The sequence below is a fragment of the Rana temporaria genome, chromosome 5 (assembly GCF_905171775.1).
Source record: "Rana temporaria chromosome 5, aRanTem1.1, whole genome shotgun sequence".
NCBI lineage: Eukaryota > Metazoa > Chordata > Amphibia > Anura > Ranidae > Rana > Rana temporaria.
In genome coordinates, this window is record NC_053493.1 from 92,332,927 (window position 1) to 92,351,892 (window position 18,966).

General features: G+C 41.1%; 1 protein-coding gene across 1 annotated transcript in view; it reads right to left on the reverse strand.

Moving 5' to 3' along the window:
• Positions 1–1,996: 1,996 nt before the first annotated feature.
• IGF2BP3 (insulin like growth factor 2 mRNA binding protein 3) overlaps positions 1,997–18,966 on the reverse strand; it is a 112,711-nt gene continuing 95,741 nt past the window's right edge. The window contains exons 8-15 of the mRNA XM_040352865.1: positions 18,589–18,711; positions 18,367–18,502; positions 16,078–16,209; positions 13,364–13,483; positions 13,190–13,264; positions 9,837–9,968; positions 9,068–9,181; positions 1,997–4,995 (exon numbers count right to left, since the gene is read on the reverse strand). Coding sequence (XP_040208799.1) covers positions 4,891–4,995; positions 9,068–9,181; positions 9,837–9,968; positions 13,190–13,264; positions 13,364–13,483; positions 16,078–16,209; positions 18,367–18,502; positions 18,589–18,711 — 937 coding nt within the window. The 3' untranslated portion in view covers positions 1,997–4,890. The remainder of the gene's footprint in view (positions 4,996–9,067; positions 9,182–9,836; positions 9,969–13,189; positions 13,265–13,363; positions 13,484–16,077; positions 16,210–18,366; positions 18,503–18,588; positions 18,712–18,966) is intronic.

Genomic DNA, 18,966 nt, shown 5'->3' on the forward strand with positions numbered 1-18,966 from the left:
CAATGGCCTAGCTATAACCCAACTGAGTTCCTTGAGGACTCTTGGGTGTAAGCCATCTGGTCCTGGTGATTTGTGTCAAGCTTAGTCTTTCCTAAACGCCGCCCTCTGTTAGCCATGAGGGTACATTATATATGATGTGTTACTAACAATACTGTGCAAAAACTGAGGATAAGAAAGCATTTAGTACAGTTGCCTTCTGTGTCATCTGTATCCTCCCTTCATTGTATTATGTGGGCAATGTGCTCCGATTTCACTTTTTTACTGTTCATATATCTAAGGAATTCCTTGGGATTTATTCTTTACTGTCTCTGGTAGTCTTTTTTTAGCCACCCTGGTTTTTTTCTTACACTCCTTGTGTTGGAATGCCGATAATGCCTCCTCCACTTTATATTTTTAAAGGCCTTTTTTCCCTCTCTCTCCCCAATAAGAATTTTTACGTTACGGTTTAGCCACCTAGGTTTAACCTTCACGGTTCTATATTTCCTATTGGAATGCACTGTGTGATACCTTTGTTTAATATGTTCCTAAAACATTGCCATTTTTTCCCAGCGTTCAATGTTTCTAGGATTAGGTCCCAATCGATGTCTTATTTATGAGCACAGTTCAGAAAAGTTGTCGCTTTTGAAATTTAGAGTTCTTGTGCTACCCTCATGCCTCCTTTTCCTATGAGTTAGATTAAATATGATCATCCTGTGATTGCTAGATCTCAAGTTGTCCTGTACTGCCACATCTGAGATCAGACTTGGATCGTTTGTAATTACTACATCAAGCAATGCATTATTTCTAGTTGAATTAGTCATTAACCGGTTCCTGACCGGCTCACGTCTTTATATTGTGGCAGAATGGCACCGCTGGGCGGAACTCCGTATGGGCACATTATACCCTTTAGGAGCTGCTAGGAGGGCATGTGCCCGCTGCATGCCAGGTGTCCTGATGCGTGTGTCCAGTGATCGCCACTGGCTACCCGTGATCATGTGCACAAGTGCCAGCACAGGGATTTGTGCGTGTAAACACACAAATTCCTATTTTGTCAGGGGAGAGGAGACATATCGTCAATATACGCTTATTGCGATTTTTCTTTACCAACAATGCGCACGCGCCCCTAGTGGCCTGCGCGAGAGCCGACGTATAGCTACGGGCTCTCGCGCAGGGTAGCCGACCTGCTGCTGTAAAACGACGGCGGCTGGTCGGCAACTAGTTAATTGTGGGGGGAAAAAAAAACCTCAGAGCTTTCTTTGGTATATGATCACCTCTATTTGTGGGAAGAAAAGGACGCAAATTTTGTTTGGGTACAGTATCGCACGACAGCGCAATTGTCACTTAAAGCGACACAGTGCGAAATTGTAAAAAGGGCTCTGGTCAGGAAGGGGTTAAAGTCTTCTGGGGCTGAAATGGTTAAAGACCTTGCTGAAGTTTCACTTTAAGCTGACCACATTCATATAAATACCTTAATAGAAAACAGTACCATTGCTGATCACCCCAATTTCCTGTCTGTGATGTTGACTTTCTGCTTGAACATTCTAAGGCAGTGGTCTCCAAATTGTGGCCCTTTGCTAGCCTTTATCTGGCCCTTGGAGCACTATTCCACCAACTGACACCAATGATGGGACACTATTCCCCCTGCTGACACCATCAATGGGCCGCTAATTCTTCCAAATGATAATTGGGCACCAGTCTTCCCAGTAAGACCAATGATGGGGCACTGATGCCAGAGCATTTTCTACTCCCACTGTCCACAGTTCAGCCCCCTAAAGTCTAAAAGGACAGTAAACTGTCCCTTTGTTTAGAAAAGTTAGATGACCCCTGCTCTAAGGCACTGACCTGCAGATCAAGAATTCCAACCTCACTCACCATTTGTTGCATACTTGTCAGGTCAGTTATTTAAAGTCATAATTTTAGAGGGTCACCAATGGAGAAAATAAAAAAGAAAAGATAGCCCAATGAGGTTACCAGCCATTTATCGCCATTACCAAAAATAACACACAAGGCAAGAAAATTAGGAGTTAAACTCTTTATTCCATTCAGAGGCATCTGGCAAGTGGAGCTGCTTGGGGGCACATTACAGATGAAAAATGATCCATGCTTTGCAGATATTAAACTCATGAACAGTATTACTTTCTACTGTATCTATTGCCAAAATACTCCAAGTTACCAAGTCTCAATTGAAAATAACATGATTACCACACTAACAGTCTAGAAATTGAAAGAGATGTGACAGTATTTAAATCAGCAGATGTAAATGCAGCACCTATCTGTAAAGTAAAATAAAATAATAAAAAAAATCATGGAAATAATCAAGTTATGTCTGCTTCAACATGTTAAGAAAAACATAGGTTGGGTCTATACTTAGGCCTCAACGAAAGTTCAATATGCTATTTTAATGACTCTTTTTTTTCCATAGTTCAGTATTTTTAAATCAATGTAAGAAAAATCCTAAAACACTAAATGAAGTCACTCTTGTCAAGAAAAGAAAATTCAGGTTTCTCTTAAAACTACAACATAGGTTCTCCGTTCGGTTTTTTTTTTTAAGCATTTCTTTGAACCAAATTAGTAAAGTATAGAGGAAGAATAAAGAAAGAAAACACTTCAGACCATTTTCAAATAAGAAAAAAAAAAAGAAAAAAAAAAAAAAAAAAAGAAGAAGATCTAAATCTGTACAACAATGATCTTTGGGAAATTACCTATTCTATGCAGAAATGCCTCTATTTCAATATGACTCTAAGAGGTAGATCAACAAAATGATGAATTTTTTTTTTTCTTTTTTTTTTTGCTAGTTGTGCCCCTCAAATCAGTGCAGCATGGTGATTGTGATCATCTCATGCACAAAAAACATCACAAAAAAAATAAAGGTTCAGAGGTAAATCGCATGGCTCTGTTAAGACCACACATACACACACACACGCACACACAGCAGTCTTTATGCACCACGTGTTGCCACAATTTCAAAAAACTGAGGTAGACTGAAGTTTATTGTAGAAACTTGAATGTGTAAATATTACCACAATCATCATTCAAATTACATTCTGAAAATTAAAAAGAATTTGGTAGCTTTCCTTTTCATCCCTGCCTTTTGACGTTTTTTTCTCTCCTCTTTACACCCTTGGGCTGCCAGAAGCGCGAGGCCAATGTGTCATCTTGCCCCTGGCAGCTGAAGGGTTAATGGTTGGTTGGAAGTATAAAAAAAATAAAAATAAAAAATAAGTGTGCATAAACCCTGCTGTAGCCATTTCAAACCAGAATAGATGGTTGTATTCAGCTTTAAACCTTCCAAGTGGCTTTGTGTGGCCCTTTTTTTTTCTATATATTTTCTTTTAAATTCTTTTTTTTATTACTGCGGCTGGATATGTAAACGTAAGCCTGTCGTTCATGTGAATCAAACATACGTTTGATTCCTCCCCTTTTCCCTCTCCCCCAGTTGTGGTAACTGAACATAATGTGTTGATCTGATGGGAAGCATCAGCTGATGGATATGAAAAAATAAAACTAAAAAAGGAATATATATTTATATATTTTATATATATCTATGCTCCCATAGATCACGTGTGACTCTTTTTGTTTACCAAACTGACGATGAAGCTTGCTCTTTGAACAGAATGGCAAAGTTCAAAACGGGCTGCAAATGTTTTAATGTAGCATCGTTAGGTAGTGATGGTCAAAGGCACAAAGGGTTCATTGCATTCAACCAAGCAGCACAAAGAAGAAAAAGAAAAAAAAAAAATACCAAAAATTTTAAAACAAAAAAATAAAAAGGAGAAACAAAATTAAAAAAATGGGGAAAAAACATCTACCTTTTCTAAAAAATGTATTCCCCAAACCCAGGTGGCCTATTTCCATCACTTCCTTGTGTTGTGTTCCCAGAAAAAGTACCGTCAAACTTTTTTTTTATCCCATAGTAAAAGAAAAATAAACGGCATTGCTGTTATCAGTATGGTGGCGTATTTCAGTATCTATTTTTGAACATTCACTGAATTTTCTAGCAAAAATGATGGTGTGGAAGGCCTCAGGAAAAACCAAGGCAACTCCCCATCTTTTACTCCCATCAGCCATCAGCTAGTAGATGCCATCTCCAACCAAATATACTTTTTGTAGCACCTCTAGCTGGTAGCTGATATTTTATTTTTTTATTAAAAAAATAAAATGCTCAAGAACTATTAGCTTTATAAAGTATACAAAATACCAAAAAAATTTAAAATAAAAATAAAAAAGCAAAAAGGAACAATTTCTCATTGAGGTACTAAATGCCTGAGGTAGTTTAGTAAAATGCATATTCATCTTTTTATGCCCTGGCCAACACCATTCTACACTTCCCTTAGGTTATTCATGGCAGTGTTAAGTAAAAATGCAACCAAATTAAAAAAAATGCCACTTTGTTCAACACTGGGACTAACACTTAATACTCTCAATACCCTTCAACGCTAACCCAGCCAATAATCCCACCCTCTACTATTTATAATTTCTTTTTTTTTTCCTTTTTTTTAATACAACTGGACGTATAAAGAGCAATGCCTTTTCTTTTTGAACCAGAGAACTCATAAGAGAAAGCTTCATTAAACAAAGTTCTAAAATTGTCGGGGGAATAAGAACAATAAAAAAAGACTAACAAGGTTTATGTTAAACTTGTGAGAATAGATCAAAAGGGAAGTGAAGGGGTCCTTATTTTTTTTTTTCTCTTTTTCCATTTTTTTTTTTCATTTTTTTGTTTTTAAAGCTGGGTTTCAAAAGTTTGAGAGCCTAAATAATACATTCTCAGAGACAGTTTTAATGTTGCCTGGTCCTCAAACAGGTGACAAGCTAGATGGTGTTTTGCAACCACTTAGCACTGACAGGTGTCAATTATGCAGTCTGTCTTTGGTCTGGCATCTGTCTCTGAAGGGTCATTTTCTTGAACCTTTATTTTCGTCTCGGTTGGGGCTGTCCACTTTGTGCCGTCTTCTGCTGCTGCTGCTGTTGTCTTCTTACCTGAGCCAGTATTTCCTGAATTTTCCTCTGTGCAAGCTGAAATGTAAAAAGAAGGAAATACTATCAATGTACTGAGGAGCACTTTAAACAACAAGGTCTTTCCACTAACAATTCAAATGACACTTGTCTAGTATTGCATGGGAGATAAGGTATGCTTCCTATTCAGGCAGTTTTTCATCCCTACAGCAGTGAAATAGAGACAAAATGTGTTGCATTACTGCGGCAACAAAAGAAAAAAGAAATCCAGGCTCTGCCCTGACAGAGGGAGTTGTGCTGTACGGGAGAACTGTAAATATCAGAAATGGATAATATAAATCCTGTAGCAGATAAAATAGCTTGCATATGTATTTTTTGTGTTCGTTGACAAAGCCTAGGAGAACACCTACAATGCCTAGTGTCCTGTGTAAAGCTGGATTCATACCTATGCATTTTTTGTGCTTTTTGCAGATTTGCACTACAGTCCATTTTACATGGTTTCCTATGGAACACGTTCTGTGGTGCAAATCTGCAAAAAGCACCAAAAAATGCATAAGTGTGAATCAAGCCTAAAAACTTTTTTGGCTAGCATTTTTTTTTCCAATTAGGATTCTTTACCTTTAATTGCAGCTGCCTGGCAGGGTTGTCCTCTGCCTCGTTTTTGAAGTATCAAATCCAGATCCCACTGGACTTTTTTTTTTTTTAAATCAGATAATTTTTATTGAAAAACAAACACAAAAAACACATACAATTTTCTCATTGCGCTACAAAAAACAAAGCCAATATATTGGCGAGGACACAGAGATATCAATGTAAAGTTATTGTATGATGTAACATGTCATTCGTTCAATCAACTACATCTAGAGACATTTATACAACAACATATTGAAGCAGTTGTGTACGTATTTCTTTGGTCCCTATGCAGATCAAGTGTGTCCCTCCGCATTTCATTCTTTCCCCTTCCACTCCCGACCCCACCAGGGTCATTGAGCAGAACAGGGTACCATCCTCCCCTAAACAGCATGGATCAGCGTAAATTAGTTACAAACATTTAGCCGTTGGGTGAAACATAAAAAACAAAAGAACACACACATTCAACCTCCGCAGGACCCTGTAACCACATGGTAACCCCCCCACCGGGGAAACTTTATGAGAGCAGTGGTAGTTCCTCTCCTTCTCTATAACTCAATAGGTTCCTACCTAATACAACCTACCAGGACGGTGTATTTGCTGGTGTGGTTCTGCCCCCAAGAATTCTATCGTGGACCAGTCGCAGTGGAGCCAAGCTGGGAATGTCCAGCCAGGGATCCCATATATTCTCAAATTTTCTCGGACTACCTCGGTGTTTGTACGCGAGTTGCTCCCTAATAAGAGAATCATTTAAGGATGCAATCCATTCTGTGTGCTTAGGGGCTGTCGTAGACAGCCATTTTCTGGCGATGAACTTCCTAGCCCTAAGAATGGCAATAAACGTGTGTGCGTGTGTGGCGTGTATTGTTCATCTAGCCAGCCCAATAGACAGAGCTTAGGATCAGTTTAAGGTTCCATATGCCATCATTAGTGGCTATCACAGCAGCCCAGTATCGTTGCAATTTCGGCACTTCCATAGCATATGTACAAGTGTACCGCTGTCAACAAGACAACGGGGACAGAGTGGGTCATCTCTTCTGTGCCATTTATGTAGTTTCTCAGGTGTGCGGTATGTTCAGTGAATAATGAAAAGTTGGGTGAGCTTCTGAGATGAGGAAAGTGACACTTTAAGAACATTGTCCAATATTGTGTTCCACTCCTCGTCAGACATATGCCCCATGTCATCTCCCCAGCCAGCTCTACAGTTCAAAGTCATCGCCTTAGAGGACATGACAAAGAAGGGAGCTATATAAAAGATGAAATTTGTCCTTTCCTGGACGACGACATAGTCAACTGTGTAAGCACCACAGGTATAGTGAGCTCCCATGTGGAAGTCGTGGCCTGCGCCGCGATAGCGTGTTGAAGTTGTAAGTATTGAAAGAACGACGTGTTAGGAAGATCTAATTCTGCGCGCAGGGATTGGAAGTCCCGGAGTATGCCTCCACAATATAGTTGTGGGATATAATTTACTCTGTGCCTTGACCAATTGGAAAAGTTTTGTAATTTGTTGAGTTCTGGGTAGTTACGGTTGTTCCAAATACGAGACCATATTGTGTACCCCGTGTACTGCAGGTGCTGTTTAGCTTTGCTCCATATCTTATCTATAAGTGTGGGGTATTGAATCATGGTACTCTGTTCACCCGCCTCTATACACTCCACAAGGCCATCCCCAGACAACTGCGTACGCACTATGTTTTGAATAGGATCAGAGGTCTCCGGACATAGCCACCCCGTTAAGTGTTGTAGCTGAGGCGCCATAAAATAAAATGGGTTCGGTACTGCTAGACCTCCCGAGTCATTCGCCTCCTGCAAGGTTTCCAATTTAATTCTCAGGAACCGTTTCCTCCATATCAGTGCACGATAGATGGTATTGAATCTCTTAAACACATGGATATGAATCCAGATAGGGGCATTGTGGAGCGCATACAGTATCTGAGGGTTCCAGATCATCTTGATCAAGTTGCAGCGGCCAACAACGGAGAGCGGCAACCTGATCCAGCTAGTTGTTTTTTCCTGAAATTTCTTAAATGGTTCTATATTCATCTTAATGTATTGGTCTAGATTAGGATGGACTATAATGCTAAGCTATTTGAATTTATCCACTACTTTGATCTGATTAGCAGTCTGCGGTAGGAGTCCCAACAGCGCGGGTCCAGGGGTAGCAGTGTGGACTTGTCCCAATTTATTTTAAAGCCGGAAAAGTTTCCGAAAGTGTGAATCAGCTCCATGAGACTAATCAGGGAAGCAGACGTGTCACCCAGAAACAGAAGTGCATTGTCAGCGTACAGTGCCAATTTATCCATAAGTTCTCCTCATTTGAATCCAATTATGTCTGGGCTCCCCCTTATGGCAGTCGCCAGGGGTTTTATGGCCAGGGCAAAAAGTAAGGCGGATAGGGGTCACCCCACTGGACTTTACACTGTACTACTGTTCCTGCTCACAACAGCTGCATAAAACTTGCATCCAGTCTCACCTTCAGTGACTTTGGTCACCTCCAGCCACCTGACCCTCTCACCTCCAGCCACCTGAGCCTCTCACCTCCAGCCACCTGAGCCTCTCACCTGCTACCAGCTGTCAAGGTTTTTGAGTACCTTGCCTCTTACTTTGAGTCTATACGTTGCCTTACCACAACAAAGTAACAACACGTCTGATACTAGACATGGAGGGGACAGTTCTGCTGTACTAGGTGCCCCCAGCTCAGGGGCTGCATGCAGCATGCCTACTGTGATGGCACCGACATCTGCGGCCTGGAGTCATGTTGCCCTCTGCTCCAGATGTCTATTGCATCCATCTGGTGTAGCACTTGTTAGCCTTTTATTCATTGGGTGAGAATTTTGTACAGAAGTGGTGCATTCCCACTGTGAATCTTGCAGTGTCCTGCCTTAAAAAGTGATTGTAAACCCCTTTTTTCTTCTTTTTTTTTTTTTTACAATTAAATAATTTTTCCAAGCTCTGTGAAATGGAAAAGGATGAGCACAAAAATCATATTAAAAAGGTAAGGCCCCTTTCACACGGGGCAGATCAGTAATGATCCGCTCCGTGAACCTCCGATCGCTCCGTTGATCCCCGCTGAGCCGGCGGATGACAGGGCGGTCCCTGCACATGTGCAGGGACCACCCTGTCTTTTCTCCCTATGGGGGGATCGGATGAACACGGACCGTATGTCCGTGTTCACCCGATCCGCCAGACGGATGGAAAAGTAGGTTTTTCCTCTGTCACACTTTGGCGGATCGGAGCGGGTCGGATGTCAGCAGGCATGTCACCGCTGACATCTGCGGCTCCATAGAGAAGCACAGAGCGCCCGTTCAGGCCCGCAAAAAAAAAAACTGAACAGGCCGCCCGTGTGAAAGAGCCCTTACTCGAAAGGCTCTATTTTTGTCTCCAGTTAAAAAACAAACAAAAACAAACACTCTACATATTATATACACACATATATCCCATTTATTATTGCTGGAATAGTCTCTATAAGTGTTCTCTGATGCACCATAAAGCAGACACATACCTGGCTTGCATAAAAGTGACCTGTTATTTTAACAACCACTTGATCATTTTCATCTGGGGTTTGATCACGGGGCACAACTACTTCTGCACTTGTAAGATTCTGTAGCTCATTAACCTGTAACAAGATTACAATGAATTGTCAAATCAATCCTGAAAAAATAAATAAAAAAATAACATATTTGGAAAGATCAAATTCTTTTAGCAATTCCTTAATTCTCCTTCACTCTCAAACCTTTTCCACATACAAATCAAGCCTACATACTAAGCATAAGAGCAAGTATTCCCATACACCATGTGGCAGGAAATTCACCATAGGCGACATAATAGGTGCACAGGGGAAACCAAGTCCAGCTTAGAGATAATGGGCATGACTTCCTTGACATCAGATGCCATGACAACCAGGGTCCATCCTGCCCCCACATAGGCAATTCATTAATTGAAAGATGTACACTAGTTTACTACATCAGCCTTCTCTAGCCCCTATGATAGAACTAAGAATTTAACATTAGCAAAGATGTGCGACTATGCTACAGAAACTGCCTAAACCTGTAGCCAAGGAGCCAAACAGAGTTTCCACAATAAGTTGTGGATACACTACGAATAGATATTTTCATTACAACTAGCACATGGATTTTACACAACATCTATGGCACTCTGGAAAAAATAAATATGTATATATTACAATTCTGCCACAAAGGTCATTATACCAAGAATTGGTCTGATCGACATTGCCTATCTGTATTTGTGAACCTACTACTTTTGAAACTTACAGTTTTGCCTCCCTTGCCAATAACGCGTCCAGCGGCATATGAAGGAACTTTAATATGAGCCTCAAGTTTTACTTCTTCCTTGGGTCCAAAGAAGTTTTCTTCTTTAAGTTTACCATAAATCCTTCCTTGAGCCTGCAGACAAATGTGCAAGTTAGAAAATGATTTCAAGCACCACACTGACTGTACATGCATGTACATGAAACAATTATGCATATTTATATTCAATTTATTGCTAGTGGTTTTAGCTAAAGATGAAAAATGTACAATTAATATGCCCCTTGTCCCAGTCTAGGATACAAAGAATGTGTGCAAAAAAAAGATTGACAACTCTTAGTGAGGTGCATATTGGCTTGCTTGGTTCCTGGCAGCTATCCAAGCCTTGTTTCACCTTCCAAGTTCTAGATTTGCTTACCAAATTTTCATTCTAAAATGATAAAGTTGTCGGTTGTATATTCCATTAAATAAACACAGGCATATACACATTATTTCCTGTTCTGGTGCCAGGATGTTGCATATGAAAGGAGAATTTGCAAAGTGCAAACGACCTCACTTTGGTTGGTAGTTGTCCAATGCTTGTGATGTCAAAGTATTTTTAATCCAGGATTTTCATGCCATGCGATTGTCTAGACCAGGGGTGTCCAAACTTTTTTCAAAGAGGGCCAGATTTGATGAAGTGAACATACGTGAGGGCCGACCATTTTTCCTGACATTCTTTGAACCATAAAAATTCGGTCTAAGTGTGTTAGTTCAAGCAACTAATACACTGCCCAACAAGAATTCTCTTGCCCTTGTGGCTACGTGTGAGTAAAGAGGGAAGTTTCAGGGGAAAAAAAAAACAACAAACATACATTTTAAATAAAAGGTCTGTGAAACAAATCCCCACTCCATTACAGATCCCCCCCATCAGACCCCACTTCATCACAGTCCTCCCTCGATATTACAGACACACTGTCCCTTTCATCAACGCAGCATTCCCCCTCCCCACACTGACTGCCCTACCTTAATCACACAAGCCGGGAAGTACGCATGGCACGGCAGGTCCAGACAAAGGGCGGGACTTTTCAAGTTAAAGGTGGGCGATTGGTTGCTAGACAGTGGGGTGTTCCCAGCAACCAATCACCTGCTTTGTAACGTGAAAGGTCCCGCCCTTTGTCCAGACCTGCTGTGCTTCCAGGCTTGTGTGAATAAGGTGTGTGGGTAGGGGGAGGAAGGGGGAGTGATGTGATGTAAAGGAGAGACCTGGCTGCCGCGCTTCCCATGTAATGAATGATGTTTAAGATTTTGGACTGCAATGCCAAGTTATACTTTACAGATATAAAGAATAATTGCCACTACAGATCATGTATCCTATATGGTAAATAGCAGCTTTCCGAAAAGCAGCTGGTAATAATGAAGGACAAAATTGTTAATTCTTGTTGAGCGAGCATATGAAAATGTATTTTCTGTCCTGTTGCTAAATGGACGTCTCTAATTTATACTTGGGACAGTATCATAAAAACGTGGCCAAACAAGAATGTTGAAACATATCAAATATGTCCTATTAAATAATGTGTACAATACACCTTAACAAATCCAGACAAACCTTTTAGGCTAAAGGGGCCAGTATTTTTATTTATTTTTTCTTAAATACAATTTCTGTAGCCTGTGGGCATATTTTCTCACATTTCCTTTGTGGTCACAGAGACAGGAATATTTTCACACACCACCCCCAGTATAGTAAGGAAGGAGTTAAATACAGTGGCATATCTAGGGTATGGCAGCCATGGCATGTGCCATGGGGAGGGGGGCGGCAAAAAGCCACCCCCCTGCATGAAAAAAAAACCCCACCCGTCCTCCCGCACCAATGTAGCCTCCGGCACAGCAATTGCTAATATTTCTCCTTTTGCCTGGGGAGGGGAGTGACAGGTGCACCCAAGACAGCCGATGACTGGCCATACCCGATCCACATAGGGTAGTGGCTGTGCTTGATGGGCACAGTGGCTGCAATTGATTTTTTTTTTTTCAGTTTGTTTGCGCGCCCCCCAAAAAAATTCAGCACCAGCTACCAGTGGTCCCCAGTGTCCCTCTCTGTCCCCGCCGTGTCCCTGGTTATTGGAAAGATGGGTTTCAAATGTTTTGACAAGGGCGCAGTTTCAGTGCTTGCCATATGCGCCATTTTCACTAGATACGCCTCTGGTTAAATATTCATGTTTTTATTGCAGTCTGTCCTCATTGGGGAGATCTAATTTTCGGTTTGGTTAATAGAACAGGGTTGATGCAAAAATCGCAACAGGGATTTAACAATAAATACCAAGGCCCAGATTCACAAAGGAGATACGACGGCGTATCTCCAGATACGCCGTCGTATCTCTGAGTTGTGCCGTCGTATCTATGCGCCTGATTCTTAGAATCAGTTACGCATAGATTTCCATTAGATCCGACATGCAAAAAGTCTTACGCCGTCGGATCATAAATGCATATTTACGCTGGCCGCTAGGGGCGTGTACGCTGATTTACGCTTAGAAATCAGCTAGATACGCAAATTCACAAACTAACGCCCGGCCAACGCAGTACAGATACGCCATTTACGTTAGGCTTTTCCCGGCGTAAAGTTACCCCTGCTATATGAGGCGTATATGCGACGTATCAATGTTAAGTATGGCAGTCGTTCCCACGACGAAATTTGAAAATTTTACGTGGTTTGCGCAAGTCGTCCGTGAATGGGGTTGGACGTAATTTACATTCACGTCGAAACCAATACGTCCTTGCGGCGTATTTGGAGCAATGCACACTGGGATATGTCCACGGACGTCAATCACATCGGGTCATGGTTATTTTACATAACACACGCTCCCCTGTTCCAAATTTGAATTAGGCGGGCTTACGCCGGCCGATTTACGCTACGCCGCCGCAACTTACGGAGCAAGTGCTTTGAGAATACAGCACTTGCCCATCTAAGTTGCAGAGGCGTAACGTAAATCGGATACGTTACGCCGCAAAGATACGCCACTGTATGAGAATCTGGCCCCAAGTATATAGTCTTTCTTACTAATCATAAAAGCTTTGGCCGCTTTAAACTTTAACATATACCACCAGCAAGGACACCATACTAGACTTTGGTTGTTTTCTATGTGCTCTGTTCACTCCATACAATGCAGCTCAATGGACATGGCATAAACAAGCCTTAATGTCCTGCATCAATCAGCATGCATATGGTAAACGATACAATTATGGGTCTTGACCACATAATGCTAGTGGAGCACTGCCAAATTCCACCCACAATAGATTTTGAGTGATCTAGTATTGTCTATTTCACTTTACTTTCAATATCTGTCTCAAGGCCTTAATAGGACTACTGCATGTATGAAACTTACCTTAAACTGGGCTTCTGGTGGTCCAGTGATAATCACCATCCTCAGTTTGGCCTCTGGTCCCTCTGCTGGAGCAATCTACAATTATAATAAAAATAAATAAAATAAAAGATAGATATAAACAGCCATGTATTTAAGAACACCACCATATTGAAAAAAACAAAAACAAAGCATTACCTTTATAGAAGCTCCAGCAAAACGTGAAAGTTGTTTGATGTGTTGTCCTTGCTTGCCAATGATTGCTCCAACAGCTAATGCTGGGATGAATAGATGAACGGTTTCAGATTCGGGTTGTTGCTGCAGAGAATAGCCAAAAGGTTTATGAATGATATAAAAGTATAAGATTCCAGAAATTGGTCTTATCTGCCTAACCATAAATGATTTCATAGCTCCCAACATTTTTGCTATGCTACGGGTGCTACCAGAACTAAAATTCTTTGGGTACCAAATTATAGCCCTGGAACTCCAAAGCAAAATTAGGGGCCAATATAGTATCGGAAGCATCCTATTGCACACAGATTTTCCCAAATGGTGAAAAATCTACAAATGGAGCCCATTTCCACTAGGAGAACATTTCAAAAACAATGTATTGTTGGCCATCATAAAGAAGATTAGCGCATCTACTGCAAAGAAAAATGTAAAATTACTTTAAACATTAAAAAAAATAAAGTGTGTATAAAAATCTGTTAACCATGATTGGACAGATTACATAGCCCAGAGCGTGAAGGGTTTAAATCTACCTCAAGGCTTGTAATTATTTTCTTTGGCCAACTCACAGCTGTCATGTAAATGTGATCTAGGCAGCTGTAGAACCCCCTGATCACTGTTTGCAGTGCGAGCAGTGTGGTGCCCCCCTCCCTTCACCCATTCCTCAATCTTCCCTGCCAACAATGAAGCTGGAAGCACTCATCTCAGCAATTCCAGATTCAGAGCCGTCATTCCCTGGCTGCTGTGCCTGGGGAAGCAGCTAATAAAGCATGATCTGTGCTCGATTAGCTGCAGTGGAAGGCAGGGAAGATATTGGGGGTCCAAAATACCATAAAGAGGACCTGCCATGTGCCCATGCCATCACATATGCTAGCCCTCTTGTAATAATAAAATGGAAATAAGAGAAGAAAAAAAAAAAAAAAACACGCCATCGCCTTGCACATACTTGCAAATGCAAACACCACACTGGGTGCGGGCACACAGACAGACTAGCTATAAAAAGGTATTTCAAACCGTGCCTAATTTTGGGTGCCATCATTTTTCACCATTTTGCGGGGCAAGCAGTTTTGAAGCTTGACACATTTAACATCTATTTACTCTACACCATATCTTTTATTTGATACAGTACATTTTATACAGTAAAAAGTCAGTAATTCTAGTGTATTTTTCCCTAAAAATATAGAATGATAAACAGTTGTGCAAACATAAAAAATTGCAAATCGAACATTTTTATACTACAAGGTCTCTGCTTTCAGAAAATGTATAATGTTCCGATTTTAGCAGGTGTGCAAAAAAGTATTAATGTGCATAACGAAGCCAAGGAAAGATGGAAAAATCTCCAAAAGGCATCAAATTACAGATTAGACATTCTTATAATATGTCAAAAAATGTTAGATTTTATTGCCATCATTTACACTTTCAAAATTACAGAACACAAAAAAATGGCGTCTGCAAAAGTTTGGGTACCCTGCAGAATTTATAGCATGCACTGCCCCCTTTGCAAAGCTGAGACCTGCCAGTGTCATGGATTGTTCTCAATCATCGTCTGGGAAGACCAGGTGATGTCAATCTCAAAGGTTTTAAATGCCCAGACTCATCTGACCTTGCCCCAACAATCAGCACCATGGGTTCTTCTAAGCAGTTATCTAGAAAACTGAAACTGAAAATAGTTGACGCTCACAAAGCTGGAGAAGGCTATAAGAAGATAGCAAAGCGTTTTCAGATGTCAATATCCTCTGTTCGGAATGTAATTAAGAAATGGCAGTCATCAGGAACAGTGGAAGTTAAAGCAAGATCTGGAAGGGCACAGAATTTAATGAAAAGAACCTCTGTCCAACTGTTAAGCTTCGGGGTGGATCAATCATGCTTTGGGGTTGTATTGCAGCCAGTGGCACAGGGAACATTTCACAAGTAGAAGGAAAAATGGATTCAATACAATTTCAGCAAATTTTGGATGGTAACTTGATCTGTGAAAAAGCTGAAGTTAAAGAGAGGATGGCTTCTACAAATGGATAATGATCCTAAACACACCTCAAAATCCACGGGGAATTACATCAAGAGGCATAAACTGAAGGTTTTGCCATGGCCTATACAATCTCCTGACCTCAACATAATTGAAAATCTATGGATAGACCTTAAAAGAGCAGTGTGTGACAGACAGCCCAGAAGTCTCAAAGAACTGGAAGACTTGTGTAAGGAAGAATGGGCAAAGATACCTCAAACAAGAATTGAAAGACTCTTGGCTGGCTACAAAAAGCGTTTACAAGCTGTGATACCTGCCAAAGGGGGCAGTACAAGATATTCACTCTGCAGGGTGCCCAAACTTTTGCAGACGCCATTTTTTTGTTTTCTGTAATTTTGAACGTGTAAATGATGGAAATAAGATCTAACTTTTTTTGACATATTATAAGAATGTCTAATCTGTAATTTGATGCCTTTTGGAGATTTTTCCATCTTTCCTTGGCTTCGTTATGCACAATAATACAAATTTTTACCTAGGGTGCCCAAACTTTCGATCCCCATTGTATATATATATTATATAAAAAATCCTTAATCACTTTATTAGACAGGCACACCTGCTGGCTGTAAAATGTAGATATAACATTTTTGTCAGTTAAATTTGCTTTTAAAGCAGACCAAGGCCTGTTGACAGTATTCTGAGCCAGTAGTTTCTCAGTCCTTACCCCAAATGGTGGATAGGCAGCAGAAGTTGTCGGTGAAGACACTCCAACAGATGGAGGTGGCATGCCCGAAGAAGAAGGTGGGAAGAGACCCAATGCGTTCAGGTTTAATCCAGGGATCAAGTGAGCTTGTAGCTGTAAGGGAGAAATGATTATATGTCTTAAAAACAGAATATAAATGCTTTACACCAAGACAGCAGCCAATTATCAACGCTATGATTTGGTCAGCCTAAAATAGACATTTGTATATGTCACAATCACTGCCAAGGGCATTAGAGAACCTCTTGGGAGCCTAGTGTACTCTTTATCTCATGGGCTAAATTGTACCATTTACAAATGTATCATGCAGTCAAAGGTTACATGTCAAAGCTTTGCACACATACCTTCTAATTCACAGCAAATACTCCAACTTTTTTCATTCAATGTTGGAGAAGTAAACTTCTTATCTAGAAGAGCTATTCCCATGTAAAATTAGATACCAACCATCATTCCAGTGCAAGGTTTGGACACGAAAAACCACTCTAATTTCTATGGACTAACCAAGATCATATGCAACCAGTGATTACTATACCTCATCTCCCAGTTATTGAATTGAGTTAAAAAGGGAACATCTGGGGCTTGGCCTGACATAGCATGGAGTAGGACGTGCATGCTTTGAGCTCCGTCCAATACTACTGTACAGTCATCCTGTTCAGCAGTATCCTGCACCGGCCCAGCGGTTCCCCCTGGGGACCCTGAACATCCGTGGCCGCAAATCTGCCGTTCTCCCCTCGTATGGCATCCTCCACGGGGCTGCGATCCCGATCGCGGGTGCCACATTTAGGAAAGGCCGTGGCTTCGGCCTAGCTCTGGAAGTCGGCGGCCATCTTGCTCCACCCGGCCTGCCGCCTGTGTCGCTTCCTGGTCCTCCTGCTCTCAGGTAACACCCTGCAAGGCCCCACCGAGACCCCCTGAGGACTCCGCACACCTGCAGAGGCAGATCCATCAGCCTCTGCTGCACAGCCGCCGCATTCAGGAAAGGCCCCGGCTTCGGCCTAGTGCTGGAAGTCGGCGGCCATCTTGCTTCACCTGGCCTGCCAACTAGTGATTTCTCCTGGCCCACCAGCCCTACAGCTCCCTACCATCCGGATTAGCCTGATCTGCTTGCTTTTGGAGGGGGGGACACCTGCCATGACTGCGCCAAAAACGCCTCTTTAAAAATTACAGTATAATAGTGGTAGAAAAAAAAAAAAAAAAAAAACACCTGTGGGGAAAAAAATAAATGGTAGGAAATATACCTTATCCCCCTAACTTCCACACTGCAGATAGTGATATCACTATCCTTCCAGCAAGATCCCTGGCCATGACAATTATCCAAAAAATCTCATGAAATAGAGATCCTTGTTCACAGGACCTTGTTGGAGGAAAGTCATCACCCCCATCTAAATGCTGCAGGTGGAAGCCAGGAGGTAAAGTAGTATTTTTGCCAATTTTTTTCAAAACACACAGGCGTCCTTTTCCTTTACCATTGTCATACACTGGTTGGTAAAGGGGAGGCAAGGCTTGATGTGATCAGCGGACCTTGTTTTTTACTGCAAGGTTAGCTTAAATGACTAGATATGTTAAACAGAGTCTGTATAAAATTTACCACAAAATAGCAACAGTGTTACAACAGATGTCATTTATCAAAAGGCAAAACCCAGCACCCTTCAGCAACTAATCACACCACAGTCTACTGTAGCTTAAAAAATAATTAAATTAGAAGTTTATTGACTGCAACTTACTGCACTTTTCATCACCCTAATAAGGCTATGTCAGACCATCCTAGTTGAGACAACATTTTTGACTTTCCAATTTGTATATTTTTTTTTACTTATTTTTCCCCACGCACATTTAAAGGATTCAAAATTCAAAATGGACGGGTATGAGTTATTTCCGGCTTGCAAGCACTGTTAACAATTAGCGGTTTGCAAACTGTTTGTGGCTGTGTTGCATTAATTAAAGCAAAAAAACAAACAAATACACAACTGTACCTACAGTCATGTTTTACTAAGCAAAGTGAAAGCATACAATGATGGTTTAAAAATGAATTCATCACTACCCAACATTAATACCACCAAGCATAGCAGAAGAGGCTGGAGACACAAAGAGTTAAAGAGCTCTAAGATTAGCGCTCTAGAAAGTCCTCGAGAATCTGCAGCATCATTCCATTCATGTTGGGTCATTTCCGCTCCAGCTTCATGCTAAACTCTGTACAATGTTACAGGAATACATTTCCACCTCCCACCCAGAACGTGCTGAACAATCACTTACATTCATAGCTGCAATATCATTTTCGTAGGACTCCCTGATTTTTTTCATTATTTCTTCCTCGGCTTTGGCACACGCCTCAATGCTGCCTTTTACTGTAATAGTCCGCTCAGGATTATATAGTGTCAAGTCCTGCAGTCTATAGGGCCATCAAAAATAAAATGTTAATTGTCTGATATAGCCTACAACAAGCATACAACACCGGGCTAGTCTTGCCAAACTTACGGAGAAATTGTGATTTTTGTGTCTGTATCCTGCTCAATTTTCTTCAGGTTTCTCCCTTCTTTGCCGATGAGACGGCCAACAAAGTTGTTATGTGCTAAAATTTTTAAGGGAATCTCTTCAGTGCTAGAAACAGAAGATTACCAAAGTTAGGACACCCAGTAAGCTTTAAACATGAAAGCAAAAAAATACACCAACTGCCTGGTTTTCAAACTATTAATACTTTGAGTCTTTGACTTAAACTGGCCATACACTGATGGGTTCAGCGTGGCCCAGGTGAATTTCAATCAGTGTGTGGCTGTCCCCACTCATCAGAAATTTGATAAACTTCCTATCAAAACGGAAATGTTTAAAAATGTTCTTTAATCAGCAGCTGCAGAC